This window comes from Mytilus californianus, unplaced genomic scaffold, assembly GCF_021869535.1.
Source record: "Mytilus californianus isolate M0D057914Y unplaced genomic scaffold, xbMytCali1.0.p SCAF_5, whole genome shotgun sequence".
NCBI lineage: Eukaryota > Metazoa > Mollusca > Bivalvia > Mytilida > Mytilidae > Mytilus > Mytilus californianus.
The window spans coordinates 44,536,875-44,558,286 of NW_026262701.1; the positions used below are offsets into that span (position 1 = coordinate 44,536,875).

At 31.4% G+C, this 21,412-nt stretch overlaps 1 protein-coding gene across 2 annotated transcripts in view; it reads right to left on the reverse strand.

Moving 5' to 3' along the window:
* Nucleotides 1–16,180, reverse strand: part of LOC127702297 (uncharacterized) — a 49,379-nt gene extending 33,199 nt beyond the window's left edge. The window contains exon 1 of one of the 2 annotated variants that reach the window (XM_052206435.1): nt 14,920–16,180. In XM_052206435.1, coding sequence (XP_052062395.1) covers nt 14,920–15,065 — 146 coding nt within the window. In that variant the 5' untranslated portion in view covers nt 15,066–16,180. Of the gene's footprint in view, nt 1–100; nt 1,227–14,919 lie in introns of those variants that run through there. The other variant, XM_052206434.1, reaches the window with a different exon arrangement.
* Between the last annotated feature and the right edge of the window lie 5,232 nt (nt 16,181–21,412).

A 21,412-nucleotide genomic window follows, 5' to 3' on the forward strand; every position in this document is an offset into this window, starting at 1 on the left:
ATTAAGTTTTCAAGCTTTCACTAAAAACTGCACACTCTCCTGGTGGTACTCTCAGCATATAGGTTCAATAAAATTATAAATTTATATAATATATAATTACCTTGCTTTTAAATCCATTTTAAAATTTAAATTAGCAGTGCTACTACCCCTCCTCATGATATGATCATTGGCCATTTTAAAAACAGAATTACGCTTCTGAGAAAACGCATGATTTTTTTCTGGAGCAACTACACTGGTATCATCAGGTAGATCACTTGATATTGAGGACTCCACAGAAGGACTGCGTAATCTGGGACTACTAAAACTATCCCTACTCTCCAATTCTATATCCTGTGACTCTTCTTTGTTTTCGTGTACCAAATGTTCATTTTCCATCATGTAGCGTACTTAAAACTTATATATATCTTCTTTTTTTTTTATCAATCCTACTTTTTAAATTCAAATAACGAATTTTCCAGTTGAATATATAAATCCTATATCTATTTATTCAACATCATTCAAATTGTTGTAAGCTTTACATTACATGTAATTCAAACACCATCCATCATGTTAAATGTAAAATTAATAATTCAAGGATGATATACAATGAAACAGAACATTTTGTATCCTAATCTGTTGCTCTCAAAACGACATATCACTTCAAATCTGAATACTGTTCATATCAGCTTGCACTCGATGGGACAAGGTGATAGAAATATTGATAATAAATCCAACAATTGCAACCTTCCTTTAGTTTCTGATAATGGTATCCAGTTAAAAGGATCGGAAATCGTATATAAAAGTTTAGGAATTATTTCACCAATACACTTATTGTGTACACTCCTAACATGAACTCGTAAATTATATGTTAAAAACTTAATGACTAAATTAGCAACAGTAAAATCAGCGAAATGAATGACTGCTTATGAATTGCTTTCTATTATTTATTGTCACTTTTCCTTTTAAGATAGCCATCAGTCTCGTAATTTTTTGCATGGAATTTTTATTTATTCAGAAACGTAGGTAAATGGGTTTATTACAAATTTGCGACCCTAATGACAATTCTAAGTGGACCTAATCAATGCATCAAACATTTCCAAATGGAAAAAGGATCAAAGAATTTAATTCTAAATGATAAATGGGCTGGTTATGAGATCTAGAAATTATAATATAATTTCTCTATTGTTAATGTTAACAGTCAAACAAGTTAATTAATAACAAGTAATTAGTTCGTTAAAATAGAACAGAGTGCAAACTATATGCTATTCATTGATGAATAAAATTTGTTTTGGAAGTAAATCAGTACAATCAAAACACTGTGTAAAGTCCATTAACTTATTCTAACCTACATTTAAAAGGACATGAAAACTTTAAATTTACAGTAATACTGAACATAAAATTAACTAGGTCTCTCAAAATTACTAAATAGATATAAACAAAACTGTTACATGGGAATCATTTGCAAGCAGATAAAAAAAAAAGAAAAAGAAAAGAAAAGAAAAGAGTTCCAATATTCTCTCTTTGCATGTTAATATTTTATCTGTCCAAGGGCAATAACTAAAACATTTTCTGTTTGTTTTGGTTCTTTAAAACCTTTTAAAAATATCTTTGAGAAATCAAGTATCTATACAAATCCTTGGAGAAATGTAAGCTTGAGAGTAATTCATAAAATACAATTATAATTGATTTTTCCAAGGGGCATAACTCTTTTTAAAAAAAGTTGATTGCCACTGACTTATCTGAGTTTCTAATTATTGCTGATATACGCCCTCGATATTAACTTCATTAATATCTGGCAAGAATAGTACATGAACAAGCAGTTACAATGCAATTTTTGTTTATAGAATTTTCATTTTTCAAAGGGAGATCACTCCTGAAAAAATTAATTGATCAGCACTGAGTTTTGAATATATCCCAAACATTGCTGATACAAACCTTTACTATAAGTTTGATAAAAATCTGGCAATAATTGTAACTTCAGACTGTAAGCCATTATACAATGCAATTTTACATATAATTATTTCCAAAGTGCATAAATCTTTTTAAAAAGTTAGCCGGCACTGATTTTCGAATTTGACTGAGACATTGTTAATATAAATTTCATAATAATCTGGAAAGAATTGTACACTTCATAGCACTAACAATGCAATTTTCCATAAAATTAATATTTCCTAGTGGCATAATTCTTTAAAATAAAATGCTCCGCTGGGCGCAGCTTGATACGACCGCAGAGGTCGAACCCTGAACAGTTGGGGTAAGTATGTTGTAATATCATCCACGACTCACTTCGTGCTTACTGTTTGAAATGGATAAAACGGGAAAAAAGCTGACAAAAAATCTTTGGACTCTTTTTTTAATTCAGTAATGAAGATAGTTGATATACGTATACAACTTTTTAAAGAACATTTTACTTTTAACAACAACCATAAAAATCCTATTTCTCGTATCAAACATAAACTAAAAGAACTAGCCAAGGAATTTGTTTTTGTCCCGCCTGATAAAGCTGCTAATAATATCATTATAGTTTGACGTAAATTTTACATTGAGGTTCTGCAAAAGGAAATCACGAATTCACCAACATTCCAACTGACTTCATTTTCAGAAAACAATATCTGTAACAAACATAAACTATTAGCTACTTCTTTACAAGCAGAACCAAATACAATGAAAGTCCCAACTATGTACTGGCTTCCGAAGCTACACAAATCACCTTACAAATATAGATTTATTTCATCTTCAAGTCATTGTTCCACTACTAAATTGTCTATTCTACTTACTAGTACACTTGGTACAATCAAAAACCTGATAATAAATTGTTCAAATAAGGCCTTTGATAATAGTGGAATTAATTACTTTTGGAGTGTCAAAAACTCATTGGAAGTACTTGATAAATTGCATGCATATATTGGTGATTTTGAATCTGTTCAAAGTTTTGATTTTTCTACCCTATATTCCACTTAAATGCCTCATATTCTTATTAAGAAAAAATTCACACACCTAATTAAATGGGCATTTAAAAAGTCAGAATGCGAATACATATGTTCAAACTCTTTTAGGTCATTTTTTAGTAGCAACAAACAAAAGAACTCGTCAATTGGACATGCTTTGATACTATATCTGCCCTTGAATTTTTACTTGATAACATTTTTGTTCACTTTAGAGATTCCGTATATCGTCAAGTTATCGGAATTCCAATGGGGACTAACTGTGCACCACTTATTGCGGACCTGTTTTTGTATTGTTATGAGTTACAATTTATGACTAAAATCAGCAAAGACCCATCGAAACAACATCTGATACAAAAATTTAACAATACTTTCAGATATTTGGATGATATTTTGGCTCTCAATAATGACGACTTCAGTATGTAAACTAAAGAAATTTATCCTGTTGAACTTACTTTAAATAAAGCTAATACTAACAATGACCACTGTCCTTTCCTCTATCTTGATATCTATATCATTAACGGGAAGCTTAATACAAAAATTTATGATAAAAGAGATGATTTTTCATTTCCTATCGTTAATTATCCATTTTTAGATGGTGACGTTCCCTTGTCACCATCTTATGGTGTTTATATATCTCAACTTGTACGATTGGCTCGTGTATGTAACAACGTATTAGATTTTAGTGAGAGAAATTTATGTTTTACTGAAAAATTATTACACCAGGGATTTCGATATCATAAACTAGTCAAAACATTTACTAAATTTGATCATCGTTATAAGGACATCATTCGTAAATATAACTCAACATGCAGACATCTTATACGTTCGGGTATTTCACATCCAATCTTTTATGGTATTATTCTTTACAAAGCACAAAAATGTCAGTATTCACCTCAAAAGCTAACAAAACCTTTAAACAGACTTATTAAGAAGGGACATAGTTACGATACTGTTGTCAGGTCATTAAAGATTGCATATTTTGGCTTTAATATTGATTCACTTATAGGGTCTTTGCATCAGAATTAAACATATTTATTCTAAAACCAGTTGTTGGCATGACACGGGTTATGTTCTTCTCATATATTTTATGATGGTATAATACTAAACCCCTAACAGGAGGGATTGTGCCTGATATTCATATGATGAAGACATAATCTATCAATCAGTTTAATTGAGGTCTGGAGCTGGCATGTCAGTAACTGCTAGTAGTCTGTTGTTATTTATGTATTATTGTCATTTTGTTTATTTTCTTTTGTTTCCTATTCTGACATCAGACTCAGACTTCTCTTAAACTGAGTTTTACTGTGCATACTGTTGTACGTTTGTTTTTTCTACATTGGCTAGAGGTATAGGGGGAGGGTTGAGATCTCAAAAAACATGTTTAACCCCGCCACATTTTTGCGCCTGTCCCAAGTCAGGAGCCTCTGGCCTTTGTTAGTCTTGTATCATTTTTAATTTTAGTTTCTTGTGTATAATTTGGAGTTTAGTATGACGTCCATTATCACTGAACTAGTATACATATTTGTTTAGGGGTCAGCTGAAGGACGCCTCCGGGTGCGGGAGTTTCTCGCTGAATTGAAGACCCATTGGTGGCCTTCGGCTCTTGTCTGCTCTATGGTCGGGTTGTTGTCTCTTTGACACATTCCCCATTTCCATTCTCAATTTTACACAACATTCAAGCTTGATACAGCACTGAATTTGGATTGTGATTAAATATTTGACACAGCATAGGTTTCTGACACAGAATGTTGTCTAAGAACTTGAAAATTTTAAATTTACCTATTCAAACCATATCATTATTATTTGCTTTTATATATAAATCAGAAATAACCAATTTAAAATTGAAAATTTTAAAGAAAACTAGAGGCTCTCAAGAGCCTGTGTCGCTCACCTGTATTTACTGATGCTTTGGAAATCATGTAAAATAAGGTTAAAATCATAATTAATAGTATTAGATATTAGATATTATAATGATATCTAAGATAATAACAAAAAACTGCAAAATTTTTGTAAAATTACTAACTCAGGGGCAGCAACCCAACAACAGGTTGTCAGATTCGTCTGAAAATTTCAGGGCAGATAAATCTAAATCTGATGAACTTTTTTGCCACCTATCAGATTTGCTCTAAATGCTTTAGTTTCAGAGATATAAACCAAAAACTGCATTTTACCCCAATGTTCTATTTTTAACCAAGTCGGCCATGATGGTTGGAAGGCGGGGTCATCAGACAAATTTTTTAAAGTAGATACCCTAATAATGATTATGGCCAAGTATGGTTATATTTGTCTCAGTAGTTTCAGAGAAGAAGATTTTTGTAAAAGATTACAAAAATTTACAAAAAATTGTTAAAAATTGACTATTAAGGGAATAACTCCTAAAGGGGTCGACTGACAATTTTGGTCATGACAACTTATTTGTAGATCTTACTTTGCTGAACATTATTGCTGTTTACAGTTTATCTCTATCTATAATAATATTCAAGATAATAACCAAAAACTGCAAAATTTCCTTAAAATTACCAATTCAGGGGCAGCAACCCAACAACCGGTTGTCAGATTTGTCTGAAAATTTCAGAGCAGATAGATCTTGACCTGATAATCAGTTTTACCCTATGTCAGATTTACTCTAAATGCTTTGGTTTCAGAGATATAAGCCAAAATCTACATTTTACCCCTATGTTCTATTTTTAGCCATGGCGGCCATCTTGGTTGGTTGGTGGGGTCATCGACACATTTTTTAAACTAGATACCCTCACAATGATTGTGGCCAAGTTTGGTTAAATTTGGCCCAGTGGTTTCAGAGGAGAAGATTTTTGTAAAAAGCTAACGACGACGGACGACGACGACGACGGACGACGGACGCCAAGTGATGAGAAAAGCTCACTTGGCCCTTCGGGCCAGGTGAGCTAAAAAAATGAAAGAAAGAAAAAAAAAATCCCTCCCCCAAATTTGTTTAACCCCTTATGATTCATCACCCCCAAACTCAATCCCAGCCTTCCCTTTGTGGTATGGTACATTGCAGTACAATTTCAGAGAGATCCATAGTGTCACTTGGACACAAGTGATTGTCTGGAAACTAGAACAATGCTTGTTTTTTGGCTCCTTTTTGGCCCCAAATTCCTAAACGTTTAGGGCAATTACCCCCAAACTCAAACTAGCTTTCCCTTTATGATATGGAACCTTGTAGTACAATTTCATAAAGATCCATACACTAACACACAAGTTATGTCTGGAAGTTACAAAAATGCTTATTTTTGGCCCCTTTTTGGCCTCTCATTCCTTAACTGTTGCATGGTACCATAACCTCCAAAATCAATCCCAACCTTCCTTTTGTGGTATTGAACCTTATGGTAAAATTTCATAGAGATCCATTCACTTAAACTAAAGTTAGAGTGCGAAAACCAATGTGTCTTTGGACGACGCCGGACGACAATGACATACCAATATACGACCGCAAATTTTTTTGCGGTCGTATAAAAAAGTTGATCTTCACCAATTTTCGAACTTGTCTGAGACATTGCTGATATAAATCCTTAATATAAATTTGATAAAAATCTGGCAAGAGTTGTACACGTGACAGGGCTCTCAAGACCTGACAGATGGACAGATGCACAGACGCACCCCAGTTTTTCTTTGTGTAAGTTGTGAGGGGACCAATAATCAGACGCAAGAAAGGAAGAAAGATTATGGATAAATGTAAAAAAAATGTTATACATAAAAAATGTTTAACCCATGTTAAAGGCCTCACTGCAAATTTGAGATGAAGAATGTCAATAAATGTGCTTTTTGTTTTCTCACTTAATTGTGGTTAGACATTGGCATAAAGCAGTAATCATACATCTGCTCACCAATTTATTACCTAAAGTTGTCACTTCTATTTAAAATCTTTAACATCTAAATGTATTGTGAAAAGTAAGTTAGAAAGATAACAGAGAAACTGAAGAAGGTCAGAGGTAAAATTTACTAAAAAATGGTTTAAATACAACAATAATGTAAAATATGTTCCTTGTTGGAATTTCTACACAAGAATTCTATCTAAATTTCATGCAGAGCTGTTTTAAAATATATCGTGAAACCAAAATCATTCAGGTGGAACAAAAGTTGACCTATCATTAAGTCAACTGATGTATGATGTAGTGTTACATGTAATAACTGCTTTCAACATCTAACAATTGTTTAAATAGCTTCTGATAAAATTCAATTTGGACCAACCAGTTATAATGTGGTTACAATATGGTTGGTTGTAAAACAGATTGAGTAGCTATTTACTCTAGATCTACATTATCTTTCAAAACACCAAAAATCATCAAAATTCAAACTGAATTGTTGTGCAACATTGTAATCATAGCATGATTACTATGTAAAAAATTCCAAGTATAGTCAAACACTCGAAAAAAAAATTCAACCTATATAACGTTAGATAATTTAATGGTAGTAAGAAAATGAGTTAATTTGAAAACTTGTCAATAATATTCATAATTGTCCCATTTTATTTCATATCAAAAGAAATAATTATCTTCTTTTAACATGGTCCTCTCAGAATACCCTTGGTGTCATATATTGAAACATTATTTATTGATCTCAAGATTACCCATAATCAAGTTCAAAACTGAAAAATAGATCAAGGATTTTCTAAAGTAAACATATTTCAGTCAAGTATCTGATAATCACTTAGAATTTCCAAAAAAAAATTCTAGACCTAAGTTTTAAAAGTCAAATCAGCAATTAAATTATATCAAACATTTGGTTATTTTGTATGAAAGATCTATAAAGTTTTCTTTCAAGGCTTGTAAATATTGTTTTTTAGTATTACTTCAATTAACACAATATTATATCAGATTAAAAAGATCATAACGTCACAATAAAAGAAATTAGGCATATAATGGTATGGTCCATATCTTTATAATATATATCGATTATGAAACTGAAACTTCACTTCAAAGACTTTGATTTCTTATCATCTAAAACATCTGGATCCACTTGAATATTACATGTATGAGGGTCTGGATGAGGGGGGTGTCTTTCATTTCTTTATTCTGTACTTTATGCTCATTATTCTCTATTGCCCTCTATGCTGTATTTTAGCCCCGTACAGGCTCTCATATATTGTGTACAATTGGATTACAAATGTTAAGTGAGGGTATAATACCAGCTCAGTATTATAAGTGAGAGCTTGGGTACTGTTTACTGACATGGTTTATTTCTTAAACGTTTCCGTTGATAAAAAAAGAAGTTAGTCAGAAACTTAAGTTCCAACTTCATCAAACATTAGGTTGACCTTTAATATAAAATTGGCTATTATTCTATTTAGGTCCTTTTTGGTCATATAGCTCCTTAGAGTGAGTGATATTCAGTTATTTATGAGGGGCCTGATGGGTTATTTTCGTTCTTCGTGATCAGCGCATTTTCGCTATCGTGATCTGTTTTTCTACAGATTTATTATTTTTTTTATATTTTCGTGATCCGTGTTCATGGAAATTTATTTTCTTGTGAATCTAGATTGACAAAAAAATCAACTCGTGAATCCTGATGAGACCCCCCCCCATCAGGCCCCACATTTATACATCCTAGGGTTTCAAATCTTTGGGTTTGAGACTTTCTGATGAAGGCAAACCAAGAAAAGTCCTTTGATTGCACATAATTTCATTTAATTGGATGCGAACTAAGCCAATATATTTCCTTGCTTGCAACTACCTTGGCTGTATATATTAATTTTATTTTATTGTAAGAGGCAAAACAGCGAACTCATTAGTTCAACCACCATGAATCATCATGTACTCAATGAGTTGAAGATTCATCTCATTTTCTTATATTTTATGCCACAAATGCTTGTGTCTTATTATAAAAAAAACCAAATTAATCTTACTGTTACCCTTTTCAGTACAAGTTTCAATTTCAATACACACTTACTGTCAATGTTTGAATTAGTTAAAATTGAAATTCTATAAGTCCTTGACATTATAAAAGATTAGGTTCTTCAGTTTGAAAAAAATACAATTTAAAAGACAAAGTGCAATAAACAGATAAGCTTTTGTTAAATTTAGAAAAAAAGTCAAGCACAGATTGACACAAGTTCGTAATAAAGTTATAAAACTACAGATACTCATATCTTTGACAGAAGTTTAAAGACCAGGAAGTAAATCAGATTAAAATTAACTGTAATAGTATACTGTCATCTTACCATAGCTCACTGAAAAATAACATATATCATATATATATCTTGAATTTATAAGCAATGATCAAGGTCCACCTTTTTAAAAAAAATAAAAATCATACGCAAAAATGAACCATATAATTGTAAAAACGCATCAAAGATACTGAGGCTTATAGTTTAGTATTGTCTACATGATATACTCATTACTGGCATAATGAATCAAAAAAGGTTGAAGGCCAAATCAATAAAAATTAATAAAACTGTTTGGGCCAATATCTTACTAAACTGCATGTGAAAACAACATTAGGGAACGACCATTTAACTTCAAGGGGGGGGTGGGTTATGGTTTTTTCCTAAAAAAATATTCTGATCCCCAATTGGATGAAAAAAAATATTCTGTTTAAGCAGAAGACAAAAAAAAATATTCTGAATCCAGATTTTCTCCATAACTTATAGTGTTAAATTTTGAACAAAATAATTTGATTGAAAGAGTTGAAAAATTAAATAAAATTGTTCCTGCATAGCGCAAAAAAAAATTTCTGACTCAGACAACAAGAGTGCACACGCTGAAATGTCTCGCCTTCTTTACTAATCATTGATATTATGTTGATAGTCCTAAATATAAAGCTTTATTACAACTGTCACATAAACTTAACATTAACCAAGTAAACTAAACATTGACCAATGAACCATGAAAATGAGGTCAAGGTCAGATGAACCATGCTAGGCAGGCATGTACAGCTACCAATTCTTCCATACAACAAATATAATTGACCTATTGCTTATAGTTTAAAACAGACCAAAACACAAAAACTTAACACTGAGCAATGAACCTTGAAAATGAGGTCAAGGTCAAATAAAACCTGTGTGACTGCCAAATAGATCATAAAATATTTCCATACACCAAATATAGTTGAACTATTGCATATAGTATTAGAAAAAAGGACCAAAACTCTAAAAACTTAACTTTGACCACTGAACCATGAAAATGAGGTCAAGGTCAGATGACACCTGCCCGCTAGACATGTACACCTTACAATCATTCCATACACCAAATATAGTAGACCTATGGCATACAGTATAAGAAAAAAAACCAAAACACAAAAGCTTAACTATAACCACTGAACCATGAAAATGAGGTCAAGGTCAGATGACACCTGCCAGTTGGACATGTACACCTTACAGTCCTTCCATACACCGAATATACTAGACCTATTGCTTATAGTATCTGAGATATGGACTTGACCACCAAAACTTAACCTTGTTCACTGATCCATGAAATGAGGTCGAGGTCAAGTGAAAACTGTCTGACGGGCATCAGGACCTTGCAAGGTACGCACATACCAAATATAGTTGAACTATTGCATATAGTACTAGAAAAAAAGACCAAAACTCAAAAACTTAACTTTGACCACTGAACCATGAAAATGAGGTCAAGGTCAGATGACACCTGCCAGCTAGACATGTACACCTTACAATCATTCCATACACCAAATATAGTAGACCTATGGCATACAGTATAAGAAAAACAGACCAAAACACAAAAACTTAACTATAACCACTGAACCATGAAAATGAGGTCAAGGTCGGATGACACCTGCCAGTTGGACATGTACACCTTACAGTCCTTCCATACACCGAATATACTAGACCTATTGCTTATAGTATCTGAGATATGGACTTGACCACCAAAACTTAACCTTGTTCACTGATCCATGAAATGAGGTCGAGGTCAAGTGAAAACTGTCTGACGGGCATGAGGACCTTGCAAGGTACGCACATACCAAATATAGTTATCCTATTACTTATAATAAGAGAGAATCTAACATTACAAAAAATCTTAACTTTTTTTTCAAGTAGTCACTGAACCATGAAAATGAGGTCAAGGACATTGGACATGTGACTGACGGAAACTTCGTAACATGAGGCATCCATAAACAAAGTATGAAGCATCCAGACCTTCCACCTTCTAAAATATAAAGCTTTTAAGAAGTTAGCTAACGCCGCCGGATCACTATCCCTATGTCGAGCTTTCTGCGACAAAAGTCGCAGGCTCGACAAAAAACCATAACCACCACTTAAAGTTAAATGGTTGCTCCCTTACATGTTATCACCCTACATTGGCTATGGCTGTAAACTGTTATCTTCATTTTTCCAGCAACAAAACATTTTATTTATAGAGATCCAGTAGCAATATACAGTACATACATCACAGCAATATACAGTTGTACACAACAGTGAAATATACACTAACATCACAGCAATATATAGTATGTACACCACATTGAAATATACACTAACATCACAGCAATATACATTATGTACACCACAGTGAAATATACACTAACATCACAGCAAAAATGAATATACACTATGTAAACCAAAGCAATATACTTAACATTTATAAGTCTGGGTGTTTATTGTCATGCGCTTTTATAATTGCAGTAAACCATCTAATTGAAATGATGGAGCAAGCTAAATAGTAATACCTGGTGTAGAGTCTACATACTGGTAAGGTTATTGCATTATGTTTCACTTTTATAAGAACAATTCCAACTTTTAAAAGCTGTTTATATTTAATACCGTATTTTGAAAACAAAATATTGCTCCTCTTAAAATAGGTATTGAAATAAAGAGCCGCAGAACCTACATGTCTTAAAGTCTGCAGCGCTTAAAAATATTATAACAAAATGGATTGCATTTGATATACTGAAATGTAAACAAGAGGCTCTCAAGAGCCTGAATCGCTCACCTGCATTTCAGAGAAGATTTTTAAATGTTAGCAAACTTGATGAACAAATTGTGTAAAATTGTCTTTAAAGGGCAATAACTCCTTAAGGGGTCAGTTGACAATTATGGTCATATCAACTTTTTTGTAGATCTTACTTAGCTGAACATTATTGCTGCTTACAGTTTATATATATCTATAATAATATTCAAAATAATAACAAAAAACTGCAAAATTTTGTTAAAACTACCAATTCGGTGGCAGCAACCCAACAATGGGTTGTTCAATTCGTCTGAAAATTACAGAGCTGATAGATCTTGACCAATTGAACAATTTTACCTCATGTCAGATTTGCTCTAAAAGCTTTAGTTTTTGAGATATAAGCAAAAAACTGCATTTGACCCCTATGTTCTATTTTTAGCCATGGTGGCCATGTTTGTCGACGGATCAAAACTTTGGATACAATTTATAAACTAGATACCCTAAGGAACATTTAATTAAAGTTTGAAGGTATTTGGCCCAGTAGTTTCAGAGGAGAAGATTTTTGAAATAGTTTACGACGACAGACGACGACGACGGATGCCAAGTGATGGCATAAGCTCACATGGGGCCCTTTGGGCCCCGGTGAGCTAAAAATGAGTTTGACCAAATTTTCTGGAAAGATTCTTTAAGAACAGAGAGCAGCTGACCTAAATTCCAATTGTACTATATTTTATAAAAAACTTAATGTACTACCGGTACTAGCTACAACAAAACTATCTCACATTTAACCCTATAGCATGTCATTTCATGTCTTATTGTGTTGCTTAGTTTTCTGTCTAACAGATAAACACTTCAAATCTCTTTTTAGTATAAAAGCACAGTGGTCCATGGCAGTCATACGTTATGGTCCTGAACCTTATCGACTAAGATAGTATCAATGTTATATCTCCTTGATAATGATGATTATGAGATAATGCCAATACAGTAATAGTCAACAATCAACTTGACAACCATGATTAATAAGCTGAGTGAACAGTAGAATAGATGATGATGTTCATGACCAGGGTGATAATGACAATGTGTAGGCACCAGAGTTAGCTTCTCAAAATCTCCACAGAGGGTTTTAAACACAAGAGTATGTGAGTTTTCTCTTATACATGTAATAAGTGTGTTTAATCTAAAATAAGCATTGGTTTTGAGTGAGCATATATGTCCTGTACTTCTTTGAATACCTGTTTTGAGGGATTCTGTTTATATAATGAAGGTCATTCCTCCTCATTGGGGAGTTTGTCTCCCCAAAAATTGGTAATGTTGGCCGATCTGAGGAGGACAACGACAAAGAGGTTGTAAAGTTGATTATTGCGATAACAATTGAGCTGCGTCCGATAGCAATCGTCCTTATGCAAATGAATATCAATACATCTGTTAACCAATTTTGGGTTTAAAAAAATTTCTACGGAAAGTATGTAACTTTTTAAAAATTGAGTTGTTATAAGAATCCTACAAAAAAAACCAAAATTGATCTTTTATTTCGTATTTGAATGTACCGAAATTAGTCAAAGTCATATACATGTACATGTACATGTATACCTGAACTTGCATAAGGTCGATTTCTATCCGATGCAGCTCATTTATAGAATTCTACCTTTGAAAAGAACTGTTCATATTAATAGGTGGATAATGAGGATTATTACTATAATAAAGATTTTTTGTTTGAAAAGAAATGCACAAACTTTAAGTGAAGAACACCCATGATTGTGTTACACAAATTTGTAATAAGAAACCAATGATTTATATAGAAGTTACTATATAAATCCTTGAAGAAACCAAAGAAAAAAATATATAAAAACACAAAATAAAAGTATCCATTTTATATTAAGAAAGATATGTTGAAGATAAAGAAATTGTACAAATGTTCCTATAATGAAACAAATCAATTGACACAGTATATGTTTGTTCACTGGATTAAAGGACTACTTCAGACAAAATGTAAATTGTCCAGTGATAAAAGTCTCATTTCACACCTATGCTTAAAGGGGTACCAGATAGATAAAAATATTACTTCATACTTGTGTTAAAAGGGTACCAGACAAAGAGTCTGCCTTTTCCTATCAGTGCTCAAAAGGGAACCAGTCATACAAAAGTCTTTTTTCACACCTTTGCTGAAAAGAGTACCAGATTTTATGTTTGCCAAATTTTATTGCATGTATTTTTTTAAGCAGACCAATGTCCACTTTCAAGTAAATTGGAAACGAATACATAATTTTCAATCGAAGTGCATTTACCTTTTTCTACAGACAATAAAAGTTTTTCTGCAATGAGAACTTTAAAAAAGGTGTTATTTCCAATTTTGAGCAAATTGTATAACAACCAAAGTTTGATGCTTGAATGGACATATCAGCAGCATTAAAACACTAAGGTGACCTAGCTGTTCTAGCAGAGAGAGAATGAAAATAGCAGCAGCAAAGAAGGTAGCCTTTTGATACTATATAATGAAACTAATGAAACAAAACTTATTCAAAAGTGGGTGGTCTCTGTTATATTTATTCATAACTTGTTTCAACTTTGTTAATTAGGCTACTTGCAATATGGTTCAGACATGTGATTGTACATTGTTGAAGACTGTCTGTTGACAAACCAGATGTATTTTGTTTGTGTTGTTGGGGTGCTGTTTCGTTGATGTTTATATAACCCTCATCTCCTTTCATTCAAAATGCTTACTAAAAATTAATTTATTCTTACTCATTTCCATGGAAATAGAATGGTATCACATGCATGATCTTAGTTATTTATCACCATGGAGAACGATGACAACAAAATAGTTCTTAGTGATCCTATCATGGTCATTAATATTGATGATTGTCAAATTGATATAAAAGTTGGAAAAAATGAAAAAGTGCACCTTAAATCAATTTATCATCTTTTGCAACATTTATTGGTGAGATGCAACTTTCTGGTCAAATATTACAATAGATCAGATATTCAAAAGATTTAAGTACAACCCCCCCTTTTATACCCCCAAATATGGTCTCCTTTCAAAAAAAGAAGAAAAAAAATAGAGACAGAATATTCAAAGACAACAGAAATCATTACTTAAAAACATTTCCATAGAAACGAAGACTGATTACCTGTTTTCCTGTACTTTTTTCTCGTCCTGCTTTTTCTGATCCATAAGATGCCGTGCTAAGCTAGCAATATTGAACTTTTTTATGGGATTAACTTTCACATGTCCAGGAGACTCAGGTCTACAGGTTTCACTCGAACTTACAGACATAATTTAATATATTTTTCAAAACTTTATTTTCCAAAAATGGGATTTTTTTATTTCTATATATAAATTTTTTTCTAACTATTAATGTCTTTAATTAATGTTATTGTTCCACATAGCAATATCATTTATTTTTCATCAGAAATCAATGATGTTAGAAATAAGAACCATTTTTATTAATCCTCCGAGGAATGAATAAAATCCAAAGCATCTGTTGATCCTATTGATTGTCTTGTATGTCCAACATAAGATTCAGATCTAACAATTCATATCCAAGTAAAAACAGTTGTTGAATTAAAAAAAAATTCAGATATCAAACTTCTGAATTCTTGAGAATAACTGTTTAAGAGATGCCATGCATTGTTGATGAAGCGATTTTTTACATTGAAAAATCTAAATTCTTCTATAATTGAGCCACAATTGCCTAATGGTCCATTGAAGTGACCCTAAATACTCACAATTTCAATTTTTAATTTTTAAATCCTAGCCCATTAAAAATAAGAAATTAAATCGTCTAGTACACAAAAGTTTATAATCTCAAGCAAACAAATTGTAAAAACATATCTTATAAAATATTAAGTTTCTTTTTAAAATCCAATATATGTCATGCAATGAGTCCTGCAATCTTCACAATGTTGCCTTTAAAACTTTTAAAACTTCAATAGGTTCAGCACTCATAGTGGTCTATCATTCAAACGTCTTGATTTAGCTAATAGGTATATACAATCCTATATAAATGGTTCATATAAGTCAACACATGAAGCCATAGACAACATTCAAATTTACGATTTAAATTTTAAGATGACTTAAATGACTTTTTCGGCTGATATAAACATCTATCTTATATTGAATCAAGTTTATTAAATCCTAAAATCAAATAGTAACAGAGTGAAAATGTCAAAGTTTCACATCCAATTTTAAGTTATAGCTTCCAATTTGGCACACAATTTCAAAATTTACATTCAAACGAAGAATACATAAAAGGTATCACTATAATATTTTCCTTGGGTGTCACCCTTCCTTTTAAGTTACTTTAGTTTTTCATCATCAAACAATATAAGAGCTTGTTGTATATCAAATCCAGAATTAACACGACACTTTTCATAGTCAAGAACTGCTCGAATTATAATATCAAGTCAAATTTTATTGGACTATTTATTCAATTTTTTAAAAAATCATATAAAAAAAAATTTAAAGTTTCATATGTATGTTGACAGGCGTTGAATTGTGAATATTTTATTTATTACGTCAACAAATCAGCATTATAAAATATTGATCCTAGATAAGAGGATATTTTCTGCTCAACAGAAAAGCCCAAAATAAAAAATAACTACCATATAGCATTGTCAAAATTCAAACAAGTCTAGAACCTAAGACATACAAGTACATATTATTTCCAATTATTAAACATTTGTTAAACAGTGTGGCAACAAGCAATTAAATTTGCAGACTTTGATAACATTATAAATCTTAAATGTATAATAACATATTATTTTCACCTAACTGTCGATTTTTATAAAGACCTTTACAACTATATTATGTAAGAAAATATTATAATTGTCAATATAAGTACAAATTATTCCAGCAATAGGCCTATATTTACCTATTATGATTCACTGATTTTTCTTTATATAGAAACATTTAATAATTTGTATTTCTATTACTTATCTAAATTCTAAGGGGTGTAACTCTAAATCAAATATAAGCGCACCTCATCATTTCTAAGACAAACTTTAAATATTTGATTAAACATAGATCCAAATGTTTTTTACTCACTGGATGTAATTATTTTTTAGCATAACTGAAAATCACTTAAACTGCCAAGCAACATCATAATATACAGTAGCTCAGAGCATATAGATAAAAAAAAATACATTTATGAATAGTACAAAGATCTTATTAAAAACACTTCCAGTTTAATCTGGAGTTAGCTCCCTTTACCTTCATTCTTACAATTTTAAATACAAAATAAGAAAAAATGGTTAGAACATGTACTCATCTATTTCCATGATAAAAAAATACCAACAAAGTGCAAATTTAAGTTCTTTTTGAAGTTTTTACTTTAATCCATTAATATACATAAACAGATTTCAAAAGAGACACCACAATTTATTCTATAAAGTACAAATATCGTTGAAACCCTCATATATACCACATACAGATTGATACTATAGTCCTTAAAGTACTGTCTGTATTGCTTAAGTGACCCCAGGTTACATGACTGCCTCTAGTGGAGATGGTTGAGGGCTTGACCCTTAGTCAATGTCAACCAGACAATATAAAATTGGTATTTGGTAATCTGCTATTAACCTGCAGTATTTAATTGAGTAAGAGCAAAAATAGTTTGGTCAAGAGCAAGAATAATTTGTGAGTGTGTGTGAAAGCTGACTCGAACTTTATATGCAATACAAAATACCGTAAATTCAGAAATTATTGCGATGTTTTTATTATTGCGAAAAATGCGACAGGGTTATAATCGCAATAATTTAAACTCGCATATTGAAATTTTTTATATGAATTAAACAGGATTTTTCTCAATATCGCAAAAATTAAAATCGCATTTTAGTCTAAAATGACAAAATCGCAATAATAAATGCACGCAATAATTTCTGAATTTACAGTAGTAAAAGTGCATAAGGGAAATTTGTTTGTGATCATCAACAGTATGCAAGAAATAAATCGACCTAGGATGTTCAAACTTTACCATGTTTACCAGGCACTTGACAGCCATTACAGTTCTGCAAAAATGTAAGTCCTTCGGTTTATCTATATCATCAGAGATTAAAAAATGAAATTGGCGTGAACTTTTCCAATCAACTGACTGAATCCTTCTTTTAAACATCAAATCTTTCTTAATCAAATATTTCTAAAATTTCTGTACTATTTATAGGAAACTTTTTTGGCTCGATCTACAGTCAATTTAGAAATGTTTGTGTGCATCTATTATTGGGAATATTGAAGAATGAACACAATTATGAGATCTAGATTTAAATCATTGAGATTTCAAGAAATGCTGCTATCAAAATTTAAAATGTGATTATTTTTGCAAAACTAATACTGAATCAATTTAGTAAATAGTAAAAACATTGTAAACATTACTGAAAATCCAGTAATTGAAACCTTTTTATACCAATTAAGTGAAGTAAAAAATAGTGAGTGTACATCAAAGGTTACTATATTTAGAAAAGTTTACTGAAACCAAATAAATCAGGAAAATATGATTATAGAGATTTATTCTATTAGTAAATTGTTAAAAAGACACAGATCAACTGTTTTCTTGCAGATTTTCGTTTAGCAAAGCTTAAGGGAGCTACCATTTGATTTTTATGGTGGGGGGGGGGGGGGCTAGGATGAACAATTTTGTCCTTTTTATTTTTCACTCTATTCCGTCCTGCCTTTTTTTTTTAGTTGTAATCTTTGTCCTGCCTTTTTATTTTTCACGCTATCCCATCCTGCCTTTTTTTTTTTATTACAAATTATCTTGACTTTTTTTACACAAATTGTCATCCTGCCTTTTTTTTTTGCCAAGTTGCTCATCCTGCCTTTTTTTTTACTCAAAACTCCTGTCCTGCCTTTTTTTTCAAATTTCATCCTAGCCCCCCCCCCTTAAAAATCAAATGGTAGCTCCCTAATGTCTCTGTTAAGTTATGCTTGTGACTACAAGTGCCAAAGAAATCAATAAGTTGTTCTACAATGTTATCAATGATTATGTGAATTCCATCACAGCATCTTTACTTCAAAGTGTATAGTTCAGTTTGCTAGATTTATAGGTGGCGTGTAGTTTAGGTTGCTTAAGATGCTCAGTATCATTATCATCGGCATTTTTCTTTTTACCTTAAGGAGTTACAAAGATGTTACATTATAGTATTAAGCAATCAGATCATGAACACTCAGGTAACAAAAGGTTGACTGAAAAAGCTTGATCAGTTTGTTTGAGGTCATAATTAAGAATTCATGATTCACCTACATTAGACAAGCATACAACCAAAGTATGATGATCTCGAAAAACAAGGAGAGATTGACTGTGACTTCTACATGTATTTCACTGGTCTATATTTAACCACCTAAATGTCTAAAATATGATGAGTGATTTAAGGAGACACTGATAGCAACATCAGAATATTTCAAAAGGAAAACTTTGAAAAATGAATTCCTTATTCAATGTCAACAAGAAAAACAAGAAAAACAAATGTTCAGAAATTGTCAATGACGCAGCAACTGTGGTTACTCAAAAAGCAGACGATAAAAACATCTTAATTAAGAAGCTTAGTCTCTATGATCATATTGGTAAAAAAAAATCCATCAAATTCCTGTACAACAGCTTCGATTACACTCTAGATCTATTCAAGTCATTCTATTTTTAAATTAAAATATCAAATTCTAGATAAAGCATACCTTACACTTTAGATCAATTAAAACAATTCCGTAAGACGAAAAAAACTGCATAAAGCATTTTAAAAAAAAAACGCTTGCAGAAGGTTTTACACTAAAAGAAAATTACCTTAAATCACTGTGACTTCTCACTCCCTCCATTATAGAAATTATTAATTTGATAAAAGATTTCTTACCTTTTTACATACCAATTATCCCTCGCCATTTCATGATTATAAAGACATAATCAATGTTGACAAATACGACTCTAAGTTTAAGCCCAAGGATACACAGATATTAAGTTTTTCTTTCAGGTCGTCTTTGTCATTGACCACATAGACACTCAAAGATTAATAAGTCTTATTGAAATATGTTACATTGAACAAAAAAGGCCAACTCTTTAAAGGTGTTTATAATATTTTTCAATACACATCTGTACCAGGTTATTAAAATAAGTCGTGACTTTGTCAAAATTTGAAGACTAAAAAATAAATAATGATTTAAAGAATGATTATACCAAATCGGTCATTTACGAAATGTTCATAATTATAAAGTTGATAGGTTCACAGCATGCAATTTAAAGTATAATATAAAACACTTTGTTTGTTTCATTAATTTTTACAATTTTTAATTGACCTATTAGGAAGAGAAATCATCATCATGATTTGAGTGCTTAAAGGTAGATAACTCCTGGCATGATATCTGTACAGTTCTGAAAGAGCAAATAAAGGAGGGTGTGGATGGGGGTTTACAGAACAAGAGAATAATGGGCAATAAATATAAAGAATAGAGAAAAATGGACAAAAAAATACAGAAAAGAGTATAATGAGGTGCTAAAATATAAAGAATAGAGAAAAATGGCATAACAAATTAAAGAATACAAAAATGAAGGATCCTCAATCCAGACCCTCATAAAGAAACGAACACAACTGCTCCTATGTAACATTGACCAACTTGAACTGGAAAAGTTAATATCAACCATACAAATTTAATAATGTAATGGCCCTTAATGCCATCATCAAATTCTGTCTGTCAGATATACTTAAGCCAGTACATCAATAAAACAGAATTTGTCCACTGAATCCTAAAAAGGGCAACAGTGCAACATATCCATCAGTTAACATTAATGAGTTATAAATTTCATATATTTCTGCACTCTATCTAATCAGGGGCACATAATCTTTTTAATGTTATCAATAAAATTCAAATAACTTAAGGAAGGTTTCCAGAAAAAAAAGCAATCAATTTCAAAATGATGTACAGAAAACAACATGATGAACTAATGAAATACAACACACTTCAAGAAATAACAACTGTGACAAAGGAACAGCCCTTCATTGCAGTACTTCATCTTGACAATATCTAAAAGTTGCTAAAGAGCCTATACAGCAAGTTGGAGATTGTCCCACAGTTTGAACATTATAATCTTTGATGTTCATTAAATTTAAAAAAATATAAAAAATTAAAATTTGATGAAAGTATATTTTAAATCAAAGTACAAAATTTTTAAAGTTCTGTGGAATCTTTTCGTGGATTTAGGAAATTATTCTATTTTCATGGATTATTAATTTTGTGATTTTTGACTAATCCTGCAAACAAGCTAGTTAAGTCTATAAGAAAATAGCATTTTATTGAATTGAGAAACTTGTGGGTCACCTTTACCTACGAATTCCAAAAATATTAGTACTCCACGAATAATAATGAATCTTTAGTAACTAGTTCATTGAACTCATAATAAGTCATTGTGACCCTGCCATTTTTCTCTGATGTTACATTCAACAATCATTAATCAATTACAGGTTGAGTGAAATGGATCCCATGTTACATTTCATTTTCTCATGTTTCAATTTGAATGACAGTGTTCTCCACAGATCCTTATAGCACTATGTTAATTTAATGATGTACTATAGTGCTATTTGAACAGATTTTAAAATAGAACATATAACAATTGTGGTGCCATAATTTAGGGAAAAAACAGTGCT